The sequence below is a fragment of the Cucumis melo genome, chromosome 12, assembly GCF_025177605.1.
Source record: "Cucumis melo cultivar AY chromosome 12, USDA_Cmelo_AY_1.0, whole genome shotgun sequence".
Classification (NCBI taxonomy): domain Eukaryota; kingdom Viridiplantae; phylum Streptophyta; class Magnoliopsida; order Cucurbitales; family Cucurbitaceae; genus Cucumis; species Cucumis melo.
In genome coordinates, this window is record NC_066868.1 from 843103 (window position 1) to 861171 (window position 18069).

General features: G+C 33.7%; 2 protein-coding genes, 1 long non-coding RNA gene and 1 other non-coding gene across 5 annotated transcripts; 1 reads left to right on the top strand and 3 right to left on the bottom strand.

Moving 5' to 3' along the window:
- Positions 1–2045: 2045 nt before the first annotated feature.
- On the bottom strand, positions 2046–2179 carry MIR390B (microRNA MIR390b). The gene has a single exon (NR_120688.1). It is a non-coding gene; the product is annotated as a microRNA MIR390b (primary transcript).
- Positions 2180–6893: 4714 nt separating this feature from the next.
- On the bottom strand, positions 6894–8139 carry LOC127144433 (uncharacterized). Its single transcript, XR_007816058.1, has 3 exons — positions 8017–8139; positions 7627–7701; positions 6894–7248 (listed from the first exon to the last, which is right to left on the bottom strand). It is a non-coding gene; the product is annotated as an uncharacterized LOC127144433 (long non-coding RNA).
- Positions 8140–9831: 1692 nt separating this feature from the next.
- LOC103497047 (cation/H(+) antiporter 24) lies at positions 9832–13668 on the top strand. Of its 2 annotated transcripts, none has more exons than XM_008459106.3 (4): positions 9832–10366; positions 11002–12009; positions 12186–12691; positions 12880–13668. In XM_008459106.3, exons 1-4 carry the CDS (start codon positions 10046–10048, stop codon positions 13523–13525), a joined length of 2481 nt encoding a protein of 826 aa, XP_008457328.2. In that variant the 5' UTR covers positions 9832–10045; the 3' UTR covers positions 13526–13668. The 2 variants fall into 2 exon arrangements, with proteins under 2 accessions (XP_008457328.2, XP_008457329.2); XM_008459107.3 differs by having other exon boundaries at positions 9904–10366; positions 12883–13668.
- Positions 13669–14056: 388 nt separating this feature from the next.
- Positions 14057–17621, bottom strand: LOC103497048 (laccase-3). Its single transcript, XM_008459108.3, has 6 exons — positions 17465–17621; positions 16626–16777; positions 15765–16009; positions 15519–15647; positions 14463–15407; positions 14057–14373 (listed from the first exon to the last, which is right to left on the bottom strand). Exons 1-6 carry the CDS (start codon positions 17585–17587, stop codon positions 14243–14245), a joined length of 1725 nt encoding a protein of 574 aa, XP_008457330.1. The 5' UTR covers positions 17588–17621; the 3' UTR covers positions 14057–14242.
- Between the last annotated feature and the right edge of the window lie 448 nt (positions 17622–18069).

The window sequence follows — 18069 nt, forward strand, 5'->3', positions numbered from 1 at the left end:
TTTGTGGTTCCATTATTATTAACTTCCTTCTCCCTAATATCTTAACCAAATATCATATAGATATATATATATATATATTTGTATATGTATATATATATATATAAATGCGTACGCACACAATGATGCATACTAACTATATCAACAACGAAAAAAAAGAGAACCAATCAAATGAATAGAAAAAAAAAACGAAGAAGGAGAATAGGAGAAGAAAATTGAAGAAGAGTGAAGAGTGAACTAGGAAAAACGCCTCGTGGTTGAAGATCAATGGTAAGTTCATTTTTAATTTAAACCTTCTTTTATTCCTAATACAATATGGTATTAACAAGCTAATTTCAGCAAAAATGTGTTTTTGCTTTTTATAGTTCATGCATCAATGTATTATCATATTATCTTAAAAAAGTTGTAATTGTTACTGCTTAAAACCAATGGCAAGAGATGTTTTTTTATTTTTTTAAAAAAAATTTATAGTTATTTCTCAAAATACAAAATTTAAAAGATAATTTTTAAAGATTATTTGAAGCGTTGAGCCGATTATTATAGTACGTGCTTATCATATTTTATGAACTACTAGATAATATGCTATAACAGTTTATAATAACAATATTTTACTATAACAAATATTATTTAAAAATCTCTAATTAACTTAGATAAACACTTACTAAAATAAAATACTTCATATATTATTATAATTTGAAACTAAAATAATAAACTCTATCAACGTAGAATAAAGTAAAGAAAGGAAAAATAGGTGAGAGAAAGTGGAAGAGAAACTTTGTAGACAATAATAGAGAGATAATTATATGAAGTAAATAAAAATCATAGTTTAGAGAGAAAATAATAATAGAAAAGAAAGTGAAATGTAAGTTCCCTGAGGAGCATGCACTGCTACGCTGACAAACTGCTTTTTCCAAGAGAATTCAAAACCACTTTCTTTCTTCTTCTCTCTTCCTTTCAGTTCTGTGTCAGCCTTACCTTCCATTATATCAACAACCCCTGCTCTCTCTTCCCAATCACCTCATTCTTTCTCTCTACCCCATTCACACCTACACTTAATTCCAAAACCCCTTACCCTTAATCTTACCTACTTCCCCCATCTACGTTTGACACATCATACACCAACTTCATCCATATTACTGTAACATTAAATTGTAACAAAACAAATGATGCAATACTGTATCTTTAATTTGGAGTGGTATGTTTGACAGATACTTTATGATTTTTCCTCTAATTTTATGGTATAGGGTGCATTAAGAAAACCTATCATACATTGCTTTACACTCTAGAAGATACCGTTTGAGAATGAGACATTAAAAGTCTAAAACGTCAATTACTAAATAACTCTTTCTTTTTTTTTTTTTTTTTACAGGTAGAGAGAGATTAAATGCAGAAAACTGGAGAGAGAGAGAGAAAAATGAGATGAGTAGAGAGTTTTGAGATTGCATAGGTGGAGTGAAGCTAGGGCTGAATTAAGATGAAGAGAAGACAAGACGACCATGACGACATGTGATCTATATCTTACACATACTACTACCCACATTACAAATAAATTAATAAATAGTAATTCTAAAATAATAATAATAAATAAACAAACAAAAGGCAGAAGAAAACTTGTGTTTTCTAATCTATTATCTTCAACCATTAGTTCTATACAAACAAAACAACATAAAAAGTAGAAGAAGGAAGCATGTGACGACATGTAGTTTTTACATATATATGTGAATCGTAAATTAAATTAGTTCTAGCATAAAAATGAAAGATAATAATATTAAGAAAAAGTGGAATAGTCTAAGGACACATGAACTTAATCGTAGTTGCACTCAAGAGTTTGTCCCATAAAGTTTTAAAATAATACAAAAATTTAACTCGACCATATCAATCTACTAGTACTTGTTCAGAGAGCCACCCGAAGAAAGCAAAGCAACACAGTGGCATGTTGTATAGCTACATGCATAGTCTTTTAAGCATCTTGTTAGTAGATACACAATGTGTCAAAATGAAAGTAAAAAGAAGAAGGAAAAGAAAGTGTAACATTAAAGGAGGAGAAGTCGAGCAAGAAGAAGCTATGAAACTCAGGATAGATAGCGCCATCAACAAAAGCAAAGTGTGAAGCTTTGAATGAAATTTTTGTAATATTAATTGGCGCTATCCCTCCTGAGCTTTACAGGTTCTTCCATACTAATTCTTCATCAAAAACCCTTTATCCTTTTTTACTTCCCCCACAACACTCTCTCATCACTCTCTCATTTTTTTTGCTTTTGAGGTTTTGGTTGGCAAAACTATGCCAACCCCAAACCTTTATTTATAGCCCAAAACCCCATGCCATTTCCTTTATGCTTTGGCGCTTTTGGACTTCTAAGAGTATTTGTTTTAAACTAATATTTAATTTAAACTAAAGTATTTCAAAAGTATCAAATAAAAATATTGACATATATGGCCTACCAAATTCAAAGGGAAAATTATAACAAATTTTATCCAATAGCACAGATCGGTACAATATAATATGACGTAAATATTCCATTATTTAATTTTAAAAACCTACTAGGCAACTACAAACAGTGTTAGTATTAATAATATTATTATTATTAATAAGTGCTTTCATATCATAATGCCATAAGAAGAAGACCTGGTGACGAGTTTGTCAGTAACTTTTATTTGACTGTATTAGGGAAGAGGGTAGACGTTGAATTAACCTTTTAATCATTTTTTTTTTTTTTTACTGTTTCTTTTGTCACTTTCTTTTTTTCCCTATCTCCCTTTCTTTTACTTTCACACTGTGACTTGGGGTTTAAAATTAAATGTTATGTCAGCCAAAGGAAATTTGGTTACCATATTTTCCAACCCATTTCTCATTTACATCCCAGGGCCCGATTGGCATGCAGAGAGTTGATCTAAAAAAATGAGTGTGGTTGAATAATCCATTCTCTTTAAATATTAACCGAAGACCAAACGTACTCTTAGTACTCTAACAAGTCTCTAACACAAATTTGTACTATTCAGTTTGACGTATAACCATAGACAAATTAGTTGTCTATCATCGTCGTTTTGCCTATAAGCTTATGAATAGTTCAACACCTACGAAAATCAGCTTGGCTTGTCACTTCATTTAACTAAGTGAGCAAACTCAAATAGTATGGTCAATATATATCTAACTTTCTAAACTCAACTATGATAGGAGGATTGAAAAGAGAAACAATAGATTTTAACGTCTCATTTGGAAAAACAGAGAAAACAATAATCCAAAGAAATATAAAAGATGTTTGTTAGAGCGGTAGCCCACTGAGAATTGAAGTGATCTCCAAAGTTAGTCAACGAAATGGGTTGTTAAAGGTGAGCATAGGAGGGGAAAGAGAGTTGATTGTTTTTAACAATTAAGTTGTGAATAATGTAGTGTTGTTAGTCAAAGGTTTGAGTGGGTGTGTAGGGTAAAAGAAGAAACAATGGAGGTCCCAAAAGAAGAGTGTGCTCTGAAATTGAGGCCCCTATAATGGCTAGCTCACTTCTCCTCTTATTTCCCCTTCCCATTTTACTTTTGGCACTGCACTGCACTGCACTTTGATCTCAATCTAAAACCCTAAGAAAAAAAAAACATTTTTGTTTTGTAATAATATATTAAAAAGGAATTGCATGGGGGACTCCCTCTACTATACTCTATACCAAAAATAAATAATGATAATAATAGTAAAAAAAAAAAAAAAAAGGGAAAAGGACTCTGCTTTTGTGCTTTCTGAAACCTTCCCATTCCAATTCCAATTCCACCAAAATAGGTCAAGTCAAAGCTTATGTTAAAGTTTTGTGATCCTCTTTCATTGTACTATTCTTACATTTTCTGTCCCTTCTCTCTTCTCACCTTTTTAGTAACTATATCTTTCCCCTTTTTCTACATTTTACCCCTTTTTTCCCAATCTATATCTAATCATAATCACACTTGGAATTCAGCCACACCCCATCAATTGGTCGTCATTCACCTCAATATTATGACCTCTCATCTCATCTCATTCCTCATTATTATTCCTACTAAAGTTTTTCTTTAATTTTGCCAAGATGGGATTCTAGCTTTTATTAATTTTCCACCATGAATACCCATTTACGGAGAAATTATAAAGGGTGAGTAATGTGAATGGAAAATGTTCTGCCCATGGAAAATCCTTTTTCTTCTACTCCCAATTTCTCTTCACTTGATTAGGATAGGTTCCAAGTCTTAAAAGAGAAAATAAACATAACTGCTGAGTAAACATGAACTAACAAACATTTGAGCACTTTAAAGTTCCAATGCATGCATATACATATACATATACATTTATGAAAATTATTTTAAATGATAAAACATATCCTTGAAAATGTTTATTAATATAATTCTTACACATTTTTGTCTATTTAGAAGTGTGAAATTGGTCATAATAAAAGGTAAGGAAAACTAATAAATAGCATTTAAAGAAAATAAAGAATTCGAAAATTTAAAAATAAATAAATAAATAGAAAAAGAATAAACAATGAAAGGTAAAAGTCAAATGGAGGGGATAAAAGTTACTTTACAATGTCGGCAACCCCCTGCCCTGCCCTGCCCTGCTATGCTATGCTATGCTATGCTATACTATGCTTCCCCATCACATCATATCTTCCATATTCAGAAAAAGAAAAATTTAGTATTCAACACAAATTACTTTATTCATTCTCCTACACTTGTTTAAAGTTGTAACGTTTCAAATACAATACTAAACTAACAATTATATATTCATCAAAATATAACTTACTTACTTTTACATTTTGGGTGACTGTAAATTTACTTAACTTTCTAATGCTTAAACCCAAAAACGAGTATTTGAATATAGCAAGTAGATAGGTCAAATATTTGATCTTAAAATCTTACAAGATGTATTTATAGAGGAATTCTAACCTAACATGTCGTTTATCAAGTTTCTTTTGCACTAAATGGATTAGGGACGTTGCATGTGGCCTGCTTCGTTCTTCAATTTTCATGGTTTGACTAAGGATAGAGGCAAGTAGGTGGGTTTGAGCTTTTGATCATTTAAACCATCATCTTTTCAAGATCCAAAATAAACTACAATACTCTCTACTCATCGAACAAAGAGGATCGATCCAACCTCATCCTTAACTAAGACCAAGGTCAATCAAGCTTTTTTCGGCTTTAGCCCAATTAACCTTTTTTTTAACACTAAGTTTTGCTTTTGTCGCTTGATTTTAGAATCCATATGTAATAGAAAGATTTGAAATCTTGGATATGAGATTAAATTGATTTATTTAGGAGAATTTATAAGTCCAATTAAAAAACTTAAAAGTTTGGAATATATTAAATGAAATATTTAGGCAATAATCATATTTTAGTCAATTATAAATATTGAAAAGGATAATTAAAAGTTGAATTTAATTTGGTGTTATGTGGGTCTTAATTAATGGCACACCTAATTACACCTCAAAACCCTAATTCCCTATTTCTCATCATGATCTATCTAATTCTCATCATTTTTGTGCAAATAATTAAAAGGGAAATGATCCTCCTTCTTTATATATAACACACCCTTTTCACTGCCAAACCCTATGCATGCCTACCCCTTTCCTTTCTTTTCACCCTACTTTTCTTTTCACCAACTCTATATATGTTTACCAAATATTGCTCCATAGTTTCATGTGGAAAACTCTTATCATTATTTTAGGTTTCATTCAGTAAATGTTAATAAAAGGAGAATTGAAATCAAAATCTATTTGGAAAATCTTTTATTACTCCAGCTTTTGTTTCTATTTTTATCTTTATAATTGGGGTATAAAAATTGTTGAGTTAAGTTTACTTTGAGATTAAACTATTCTTGTAATGTTGATGATATATTTTGAGTTCCATTTTATTTGTTCATAGATCTATATGGTTTGAGTAGTCCCGAATTTGTTTGTGTATTTAAATAAATATTAAACTTATTATCGTTTTAAAGTTTTTTTCTTTTCTAAAATAAGTTAAATAATAGCAATTATGGATAAATTATAACATGTGTATATATTGATAAACCGGTGATAAATATACCCAAAATGGACTACATAAATTTCGAGATTCATTCGAAAACACAATAACTTTTCTTAAAAAAAAATTGAACCGTAACATATTATGTATTTTTGAAGGGTAAGCTAGACAATGCAATAATGTCTGAGATTAACCGGATAAACTTTTTAACATAGCTAAACAATTTCATTAACTAACAAGAGTGTCCACTATAACCAATAGTTGCACCCTTTTCACTATAGATATTTTTGCGTCCACTTAATATATAATCATGCATGATTAATTAATACGTTGACCCTTCACAAATATATTGTTCGCAATTTCGACTAGGTCTAAATACCGTTTTACCCTAAAAATTACATATTGTTCGTTAAGTATCAATGATCATCTAATGAACAATCGGTTTAATTATCGAACCATTAAATTGAATCCCTCTCGAACAAGTGAGAGGGCAACAATGCCCTTTGTTCATGAAAATGCAAAGTACGTCGGGAAAGGATATCCCGACGTACAAAACGGCGTCGGGAAGAACGTCGGGAGAAATGCGTCGCGAGAGGCTTTCCCGACGCCGTACCAAATCGGCGTCGGGAAAGGCTTTCCCGACGCTGGGAGGTGCGTCGGCATCGACGGCGTTGGGAAAACCTTATTCCCGACGCCGTCTATGCCGACGCATCTCCCGGCGTCGGGAAAACCTATTTTTTGACGTTTTTTTTCCCGACGTAATGAACGTCGGGAAATATTTTTATATCGACACTAAAGACAACATCTTTGCCTTGTTCTGGGCCCATTTTTTTAATTTTATTTTTATTAAAATGTTTCATTATTGTCCATTTTTTATAAACCGACATTGAGTCTATGTAGATAAATATTTTTTTACCCCAATAAATCAATAAAATTAATATTATTTTAGAAACTATAATATTTGTCTTTTACATTTGTATACACAAAATGGAATCTTATATTATGTTTATATATTCTACAACGGTACATGAAACAAGATCCTAATACAAAACTTAAATAAGAAATCTTAAACGCCTTCTCAAACCTTCAACGATCGTCTGACTTTCTACACAATCGCTTAGCTTTCAGTTTGATATGACTTCAATCATTCTACAAGCAATATCAAGAACACCCAACACGTGGATTTTGAATCTTCAACTGGCGCAACTATGATCAGCCCTGTTGTGGAACTTGGTTCAGTTCGTAATAATTGCAATTTCCCCGACTACTGTATCAAACACCTACAACACCATTCAAACATTTTCTTTCATCAAACTGAATTCTCCTACTTAAACCATTAAAATCAGTTTGCATAAGTAAATCTCACCATCTATCAAACACTTTTAACTTTACCCAATTGAATTCCACTTTCATTAGAGCCAAACACTTTACCTATGGGTGAAAATGTAATGATATTCCCATTTTCTTTAAGAAATTATTCACTGCCTTTCCAACAATCCATACTGAATCATAGCCAAAAATCAAGGCAAATATTTAAAATAATGCAAGGAAATAACAGGAACCTTAAATTTTGCAACAAACTTAATCCAAAAGAAGTAAAACTTGCAGAAACTATAATCGACAATGAAAAGAAAAGAAAGAAAGAAGAAATTGCTCACCGCTCCAAAAACAAACCCAAGCAAACATAGAACCAGAACCAATATTTCCCGATACTTCATCTTCCTTTCCTATTTCTGCAACATTAACCACATAAATCTCAACCAGAAACAACATCCATGCAAACAATAAAATCATCAACAACGAAATAGAAAATCAAGCCAATTTTATAGCAATTGCAACAGAATAAAGAAGAGAAACTGTAGACCCTACTCACATTTTTTATTTGAACAATGTAAAACAGAGTTAATCCGATCATAGTATTTTTTGGTCAGCATGATCTAGCACACACCTAAACTAATTTTCATAAAAAAAAACCCTAAAGTAATTTTTATCAAAAAAAAACCATAAAACATAAACTTAAACTAAATAAATTTACATATTTCACTTACCTAAAGTGGCAGACGGCGACGAGGAACAACGGCGAGGGCGGTCGGCGACGGACGGCGGCGGAACAAAAGGATTATGAACGGCGGCGACTTCTTCTTCTTCTCCTTTCTTTTTCTCCTCCTCTCGATTTCGGTTCTGTGAATACAGAACTGAAACGAATTTAAAGGGGATTTCCCGACGCAGTGACGTGGCGTCGGGAAATCCCTCAAAATGCGTCGGGAAAAGGGGAATTCCCGACGCTCATTAAACCCCTTTTCCCGACGTTTCACGCGGCGTCGGGAAAAACCCCTATTCCCGACGCCTCTCCCGACGCACTGTTCACGGCGTCGGGAAAAGGGGTTTTTCCCGACGTATTCTTGCCGACGCCTTCGTGGTGCGCCGAGAAAGATGGTTTTCCCGACGCAGCTCCCGACGCTTTGTTGAGGGCGTCGGGAAAGCCCTTATTCCCGACGTTCTTTATGCCGACGTGATTTTCGGCGTCTGGAATGCTCCATTTTCTTGTAGTGATCAAGTTCCGGGAGCTAGTCAACACTTAAGGGAACAACCTTTTTGTTACTCCTAGAAGCGGGTAGGAGTGAATTTTGTCTTGCACCAGTCTATGTCCCCATCTATCCACTCATTATTCTTATACTTCTAAAATGGAAGGTCTGTTAGATCAGTTGTTGAGTTGCATTCACTTATGCAGATCTAAGGATAATCTAAAAAAAAAAAAATGAGTTCATGGTTAGTTTCAAATTAAGATCAAGTTACATAGGATCATTGAAATCAAGATAGTCAATTTTAAATAGTAAATGGTTTTATAAAATAAAGGTGACTATTTCAATATGGTTCGATCTTGGAAAAACTCTTTGCACATGACCTCCACTTGCATGTCTTCGAATAACGATGTAGGATCATATCAAATACAAAGTAGACAACATCCATAGTGTTCCAAGAATAAGGTGTCTAGCCTAATTATTCGACTCGAACTTGATCCACTTTTATGTTATTATATAAAGTTTAAGTACATAATATAATTAAGCAAATGTATTTAGTTTATTGGATTTGGAGTTTATAACAAGAAAATATTCCCTTCATAACAATTTGTTAAAAATAACCTCACAAATTTATGAAACAAACAAAATAGTTTAAAATTCACAAATCTAACATAAAATCTAACATAACCAAATCTCTTGGGTTAGTTAAGTATTCCCATCCCATTTGGATGGAGGAAATAAAAAAAAACTTGAATGGGAAGGAAACTATTTGCATCCAAAATAATAATATATATATATATATATATATATATATATATATATATATATATTCATACTAAACTGAATTGAATCTCTTTTTAACCAAGATTAGGGTCAAACAAACACCTAAGACGAAAATGCTTCTAAATTCTAATTGAGGGTGGTCTAGATATCTATTTATCATACCTATATATCATTTTATAATTATCTTTCGGGGTAAGATCATAGCAACAATTAATGGTTTATGTAGCTGAGATCAGAGAAACTAAAATACAACCACAATAATTATGGGGAATTTTGAAAAATGGAAGAGAATTGGGGAAATTAAATTAATTACTTGCATTGTAATTAGGAGAAAGTATTTTACATTACAACAACTAACTAATTAATTAAGCTGTAAATTGAACAAAAGAAAAACAAGGTTTGACCATATTTTAAAACAACGGCCATTTCTGCAATTAACCCGAAATCAAAGGGTATATAAATAATTTTCTTTCTTTTTTTTTTTAAAAAAAAAAGGAACAGAAAAAGGTTTATAAGAGAAGAGCACAGGAACCACAGAGGAAGAGAAGAAAAATGGTCGATTGAGCATAAAAGACGAATGGAATATAAGACTTCAAAAATCCCCATTCAACGCGCCTTCACTCTTCCTTAATAACTTCTTTCTAATTTCTTCTTCTTCTTCTTCTTCTTCTTCTTCTTTTTTCTTCTTTTTTGTTTGACGTAAAAATATTAAAGAAATAAATAATAATAATAGTTTATTATTATTACTATTATTTGTTAATATTGTTATTGCATGGTAAGGGTATTTCCAGTAGTGGGTGGTAATTTTGCGCAATATGTGTGGCGCAACTTCCACGGCGGCGATATTATCAGTGGCAAGATGGTGGAGAGAATTCAGGTGGTGGGCGGAGTCGGACACAAAACAGCGGACGGAGTCGGCATAGCATGTCGGGTTTCGCGTCCATCAACTTCGGGGGTTTTTTATGGATCAAACCCTCTTGAAGATTCATTCTCGGCTTTGCTTTTGGATGTTGTCTTTGTAATATTAATTATTCATCTTCTTCATCTTTTTCTTAGGCCTCTCCATCAGCCTAAAATCGTCTCTCAAATCCTCGTAAGATCTTGTTTTTTTTTTCTTTTTTCTTTTCTTTCCCTTCACTGTTATTAATTCCTTCCCATATGTATATATGTGTTTTATAAATCCTTCTTGCTGCTACTGTTTATTTAGTTTTTGAACTTTTACAGCAATTTTTTAACATTTGTTTTTCTTATATATCTAACATTTTGAAATTTAAGAACAAAAATAGTGTATCAATTATTTTCATATAAATCTATTTATGTGATGGACTCTTGTATCAACGATATAGTTTATTTTATTGGGGATGGAAACAGAAGAAGAAGAAACGTACGGTATTTTTATTACATGTGAGTCTATCAAAGGGGATGGTACCATATTAATTAAACATTTAATTTTTTTTTATTACACGTGAAAATAGTTTCAATTCTGTGGTATTCACATCAATTACTTTGTGGTTTCAAAATGAGTAAAATGACCACCCCTAGTTTGTCGGTAGTACTTGCTACTTGACTTGGAAAGTTGGATTTACATCATGCTATATATCTGTTATGAAGTTGGTTGTTATATGTGTAATTACCTCTTCTCTTATTTTATGGTACCATAGCTTAATCTAATTTATGATTATGATTGATTGACGGTGGATAATTTGATTGTTTGTTGTGTATAAAAAGGGGGGTTTCATCATTGGACCATCGGTTCTAGGCCACAACAATAATTTCAGACTACATTTGTTTCCAGAAGATGTGAGTTTCTTACTAACCAACATCGGTTTAATCGGTTTCATGTATTTCTTATTCATTTCCGGAGTCAAAACCGATCTCAGCCTCATTAAAAAAGCAGGAAAAAAAGAATACTCCATTGCTTCCTTTAGCGTAGTGGTTCCATTACTACTAAACATCTCATTTGCATTACTCATAAGAAAATCCATGAACGAAGACCTTGCCAAATTCTCTTCCATTGGTGCCATCACTTCCTCTTTAGCCATCACTGCCTTCCCTGTCGTCCACCCGATTCTCCACGAGCTCAATCTCTTGAGCTCTGAGGTCGGTCGTATGTCGATGTCCATCTCGATAATCAGCGACGCGGTAGGCATCAATGCAGTCATCGCGTTCGAGGCCGCAATACAAGGAGAAACGGATGCCATTAATTCATTATGGTACCTAATTTCACTAATTGTTTTGTTGGGTTTCATCGTGTTTGGTGTAAGAAGAGCAATGCATTGGATTGTTAAGAGGACTCCTGAAGGGCAAGCTGTGGAACAAGGATTTGTTGTAGCAATTTTGCTTGGGGTTTTGATAATGGGATTCTTAACCGATTTGTTTGGGATTGCTATTCTTAATGGGCCACTTTGGTTGGGTATGGCTATTCCTGATGGTCCTCCTTTGGGTTCAACTCTCGTGGAGAGGAGTGAGACTATAATTTCTGAGCTTTTGATGCCGGTTTCGTTTGCTTTCGTGGGGCTTTACACTGATGTTTTTGAAATGGCTAAGGCTGGTTGGCCTACTTTGGCGCCATTGTTTTTCTTGGCATTGGCTGGTCATTTCTTTAAGCTTGGTGCTACTCTCGTTGCGTCTCTTTACTTTCAATTGCCGGTTCGAGATAGTCTCGCGGTTAGTTTTATCATGTGCTTGAGAGGCCAAGTCGAAATCGTTCTCCTTCTTCATTGGATGGATAAAAAGGTAAGCATATACATCGTACAATTAACTTACTTTTGATTTTCTCTTAAAAAGTATAAACTAAGATGTCAAATTTTATACTTAAAAACCAAACCAAACTAAACTAGTAGATGAATTTCGTTTGTTTTGTTATGTTTTTCTTTTTAATTGGACTTCTAACCGAGACAGTTATGTGACAGATAATAAAAATCCCAGAATTCACAATGCTGGTGCTAATGACTGCAACGGTGACAGCAATAGTAACTCCACTAGTAAGCATATTGTACGACCCAACAAAGCCGTACATGGTGAACAAAAGAAGAACAATTCAACACTTACCGCCAGGGACAAAGATGAAAATAGTAGTGTGCATAGAAGATCAAGGAGATGTAGCAGCATTAGTGAGTTTACTAGACATGTCTAACCCAACCGTGGTTAGCCCATTTTCCATCTACGCCCTCCATCTCATCGAGCTGGTCGGCCGAGCTGCCCCAGTCTTCATCGACCACAAAAAAAGCAAAGCTCCTTCCAAGTACACCGCCTCCGACTCCATCCACAATGCTCTCAAGCTCTATGAGGAGGCTCGCTCTGAGCTCGTCAAGTTACATACCTACACTGCTGTCGCACCTAAGCGAACCATGAATCAAGACATTTGCGAGCTTGGGTTGATCAAAAGGGCCAATCTCATCATCCTCCCTTTTAGCAGGTAAAAATAACTATTGTTTTGGTTCCTTTATTTTAAATTCTTCAAATTTTAGTCTTTATACTTAAATTGGATACATTTTAAAAATTTATAGTAAAAATGGTAAAAGATAGATAAAATGTTTTTTTTAAAAATAAACAATCAACTAGACGAGAAGAGAAGAGTAACTGAGCCGATATGTTTCTACGTAGAAGAAATGGAGAACATTCAGGAGTGAGATTACAAAATATGAACATAAGTGTATTAGAACATGCACCATGTTCAGTGGGGATTCTAGTAGACAAATGCAATCTTCACAGTCCAATGGTAGGACAATCATTTTGGAACTCAGCTCAACATTTTGTTGTTCTGTTTCTTGGAGGAGCAGATGCAAGAGAAGCACTTGCATATGCAGACAGAGTCATAGGAAACCAGGACGTTTACGTATCGGTAATAAGATTTCTGTCACAAAATTCAAAAGGAGACAATGAGTTTGAGAAGAAACTTGATGATGGAATGGTAACTTGGTTTTGGGTAAAGAATGAAACAAATGAGAGAGTGATTTATAGAGAAGTAGTTGTGAGAAATGGAGCAGAGACAATTGCAGCAATACAAACAATGAATGATGATTCATATGATTTAGTTGTAGTTGGAAGAAAACAAGGGATAAATCCAGTGCTTCTTGAAGGATTATCAAATTGGAGTAATCAAAATGAGTTGGGAATTATTGGTGATTTTGTTGCTTCTGAGGATTTTACTGCAGCAAGTTCCATTTTGGTTATGCAACAACAAGTTTTAAGAGATCAAGGTCAGTTTTCTTCTGGGGTTTGTGGCAAAATTAGGTTTGATATTCGCTAGGAATATGTTTTAATGTTGTGTTGTGTACATTATGTAATTAATTAACTAATTATTTGATTAGACTTAGATTATTATTATTGTTCTTAATTATTATGTACATGGAATCAAATTATATATATATGATTCAACCAAATCTAATTGAATGCCTTTGACTCAAGTTCAAAAACATATTCTGTGTTATTTACTTATCTATGATTATAAGATTTAGATGAGTGTGCTGTATACTCTCTAAACTTTAAAAGTGCCACCATTTTGTAATTCTATCTAATTCTCTCTAATAAAATTTTTTTCCATCTTTTCATGAAAGTAGTTAGCTAGTGAATCATGTAAATCTACTAGTTGATTTTGATACGTTCTTTATTTATCAATTTCAAAACACTAATCAATCAAATCCAAAGGAAATTATGTAGTAATTAATTTTATATTGAATTAGAGTTTGAGTAAACAATTTGAAAATTTAATTTGTTTTGATTGGGAATTAAGATGAGATATATGGAGAAAGAAAAGGATATACTTTGTGTTGCAAATGTAAATAAAGAAGGCTTCATTTTCACTCACATAATTAAGGATCACGACATAATTGATATGTTACTTTTTTTTTTGTTGTTGTGTGTTTGACAATGAAAATGGAAAAGTAAAAATCACAATAGCTAAGAAAAAAAATGGATGCAAGCTAGAAGGAATTAAAATCCCTTTCAGAATGGATGGATTATTGGATTAACAAGGAGGGAGATCCGGGGGTGGTGGAATAACAGATTGCATCTCTCCTTCTCCATTCTCAACTAGAAAAACCATGGCCAATCCCCAAGCAAGGTGTGAGTCTATATGGCAATGCATCAACCAAGCTCCTGCATGTTTCATCATTTTCAACAATAATTAATTACCATTTAATTAAACACCCTTTTAAATTAATCAATTATTTCAGACTAGCTCTCACCTGGGTTATCAGCAATGAAACGAATTGCAACCCAACCACCGGTGGGCGTTCCAATGGTGTTTCTCACCGGGGGGTCGATAAGATTAAACCTCGCTGGGTCTGTCCTCGGGTTGAAATTACCAAAACCGGAACCAACCACGTAGAAATGGTAGCCATGGAGATGCATTGGGTGGTTTTCAGGAGTTACAATGCTAGTATCTTGCAACACAATTTGCACACTCGATCCATATTTAAGCTTATAAGCCTTTGTCCCTCGGCGTGGCTGCCACAACCCTCTGCTCACATTCCCAGTGTAATCGAATTGCAGAGGTGGAAACGGCGGAAAGTCGGCGGTGAAAACGCCGGGAACACCTTGGTAATAGGCTTGCATTATGGAATTGGACTTTGGGAAAACGAAGGAAACATTGTTGATGCTGGCAGTGAAGCGAGTGCCGTTGGGGCCTTGGCAGCGAGGGCTGTTCGGGTTGGTGCAGTTGTTGAGGCCTAATCCAACTGTGAAGAATAAGTTCTCATCGATGTGCAACGGGACGCTCACTCGATGGGGGCTTCGAAGTTGATCGGTGAATCGGGTGGCGGTTGGGGTGTCGTTGAAATTTGGGAGTTGGGCTAGAATGGGTCGTGGATTTTGTTGTGGTGGGAGATTGTTGTATTGGAGGATGGCGGTGGTGGTGGTGTTGTCGAAGGGGGCGTTTTGGGCGGTGTTGTAGGCTGTGGCGGCCATGTAGTAATAAGCTGGTGGTTGGTTGGCTGTTACAAGGACGTCAGTGGTTTGACCGGGTCCAATCATTATAACATTTGTAGCAAATGGTTTGGTGTAAGCTGCGTCCACTGCCACCACTGTCATCTGGTGGTTTGCGATCGAAAAGAACAGCTCTTGATTCAATGCAGAGTTTATAATTCTTAGAAGAATCGTCTCACCGGAATTCACTGCCAATCTCATCGTCTCTGCCAAATAACATAAACAAAACCTCTTTCCTTAAATTTCCGGTGGAATGGTTAAGCTAATAGATGAAGTTAAAGTAATTGCATTATCACCAACACTTAAATCAAACTAACCTTTCTTGGAGCAAATATAGAAATCACCAGGCTGCCCATTGATGGTGTAAGCATCAGAGACATTAGGTGCTGCTCCCGTAAAAAGTGCTTGCCTCAACACACTAATTGGATCTCTGTCAAACCATTCCCCTGTTTCATAAAAACAAGATTATTTATCATTTTTATTTCTTTGACGACAGAACAGTAAGTAACTAACTCATGTATTTTTTTCTAAAGAAAGATTTGATGAGATATATTTGGAGTTACCAAGAAGAAGAGGAAATTCTTTCTTGGGCATTACGAAAGGGTGTGGAGAAGCGAGCTTGGGATAGATAATGAGAGCACCATAGACAGTGGCTCGAAGCCATCGGCTGTGAGCATGCCACCATAGAGTCCCCTCTTGGCCCTCAATGGTGAATCTGTAGGTGTAGCTGCCCCCTGGCTTTATGGAGCATTGGGTTATAAACTCTGGCCCATCAGCCCATGGATTCCTCAGCTGCCTTATCCCATGCCTATTCATATCACACCCAAATATTCAAACAAGGATTCTCACAAGTTGAAAGGATTTATTGATGAAATGATTGGTTCTAAGTACCGCAACAAAAATCTCTGTCTTTGATTCTAAATTGTTTTGTTTAGAAACACTCCTAAGTTTAAGTTTAAGTTTAAGTTTAAGTTTAAGTTAGTTAGAGTGTATTATCTAAGGGTAGGCTTAGATTAACTAAACTAAAGAGAAAATTCATTTTTATTTAAAATCATTTTATAGAAACTGTTTAAGATAAATTTAAACTTGGAATATTTGTTTTCAAAAAATTAAATTAAATTAAATTAAATTAAATTAATTATTAACGCCTTAATCATCACCTACTTACCTTCCAAAAGGGACAGCTAAATTGTTGAATATAATGAATACTATTTAATCCATATATTTGACTTATACACACTATTCTATTCTGTTTAAGTTCTCTTTTGTATAATTGGAAACAAAAAGAAAAGAGTTTACCTTTTTGGGAATGACTTGAGTTAGGGTTTTGCCATGAAAGATTTGTTAATTGTTTGTTAAATCAATAGTTGTGGGTTAGAGTATCTAATGAATTTTGGTTAGAAGAAAATTAGGAATAAAATTACCAATGGAGAGAAACATTGTAACGGGCAGCGTTAACAACTTTGATCACAAGGGAATCTCCATCTCTTACTGCTAGAGTCGGTCCCGGGAACTGTCCGTTCACTGTTATGATGTTGTGGACTTTGCACAGCCTCTTCACTGGTTTTGGTTGCACCTGCCCATTTATTTTTCCAACAAAAACACACAAATTAAAAATTCATAATATATATTTTTTTTAAATAAATATTAGCTATTTCAAGAGAGTCGTAGGTTTTGTAACCCATTTGATTTTCATCATGGTTTGTACATTTCTTCAAGTACAAGTGTGTTGAATACTTAGTGAAATTTCAAAAAACGAACCAAAAAAAAAAAAATAAATAAATATTTTTATTTACTTGTCAAATTTTGGTTTGATTTATGATAATATTGATTTAAAAAAAAAAATAGATAATTAAGAAATTTAGAGCTAGAACAACCGTTTAAAACCTAATAATTTTTATATGTTTTTTGAAAAATCAAATGGTTGTCAAAATAGGTCTTATTTTTCAATTTGTGTTTTTCAAAATGACTAATAATTCAAATACATACGTAGAAGATACTCTAAGAAAATAAGATAAATTTTAAAAATTAAAATATTATTCGGTAACCATTTGATTTTGTAGATATTTATATTTATAGAACGAAAAGAGTCAAAACATTTAGTCAAATTTCAAAGACAAAAAGAAATTTTAGAAATAAATTTTTTTTGGAAGTTTTCGAATGGTTTAGGATGGGAATCATGGGTTTTTATCAAACTATATCACTACTAATGAAGAAAGTATTTGAGAGGAGAGTTGGGATGGAAAGTATTTGGAGAACTTACAATGAACTGATGGTAGTGAGTTTTTGGAAGAGGAAAAGCAGAGAGCAAAGGGAGGAAGCCCAAAAGAGAAATAAGTAAGAAGAAAGAGCAAATTGAGGACTTGAGGTTAACAAACTCCTCCATTGTGTCTCTGTTTCTTTTGTGGTGTGGTGTTGTGGTTGATGAAGAAGGAACTTAATAAGAGTGTGATATTTATAATCAGAAAAAGAAAAGAAGAGGGAATTAAATAAATAAATAACATTATTATTATTATTATTATTGTTGTTGGAAAATTAGGTTTAGAGAATGAGCACAGGTGTAGTGAGGATTTAAGGTTTATATCTTTTTGGTCCAACCACAATGGGGATTTGTTGTACCCACTTCCCTTCTCACACTACTGGTTTTCCATAACACAGACATCCATTCATTCTAACTTCATACTACACTATACTATATAACCACATATAATTTCTCATTATGGGTATACAACTGAAATAATATATATTTTACTACCCATATCATTCATATTATTATACGAATATATGTATAGTTTCATACCACCATTCATGAAAATACGATAAAATTGCATACACATGTTATGTTAATAAAAAATAGGTAGATACCAA

Bases quoted from the DNA above. Each gene is read 5' to 3' on its own strand.
- LOC103497047 (XM_008459106.3), top strand. From the start codon at position 10,046: ATGGTAAGGGTATTTCCAGTAGTGGGTGGTAATTTTGCGCAATATGTG. The intron at 12,010-12,185 runs GTAAGCATATAC...GTTATGTGACAG, and splicing joins TTCATTGGATGGATAAAAAG to ATAATAAAAATCCCAGAATT. The intron at 12,692-12,879 runs GTAAAAATAACT...GTTTCTACGTAG, and splicing joins ATCATCCTCCCTTTTAGCAG to AAGAAATGGAGAACATTCAG.
- LOC103497048 (XM_008459108.3), bottom strand. From the start codon at position 17,587: ATGGAGGAGTTTGTTAACCTCAAGTCCTCAATTTGCTCTTTCTTCTTA. The intron at 16,778-17,464 runs GTAAGTTCTCCA...ATAAATGGGCAG, and splicing joins CTCACTACCATCAGTTCATT to GTGCAACCAAAACCAGTGAA. The intron at 15,408-15,518 runs GTTAGTTTGATT...GTTATTTGGCAG, and splicing joins CTATATTTGCTCCAAGAAAG to AGACGATGAGATTGGCAGTG.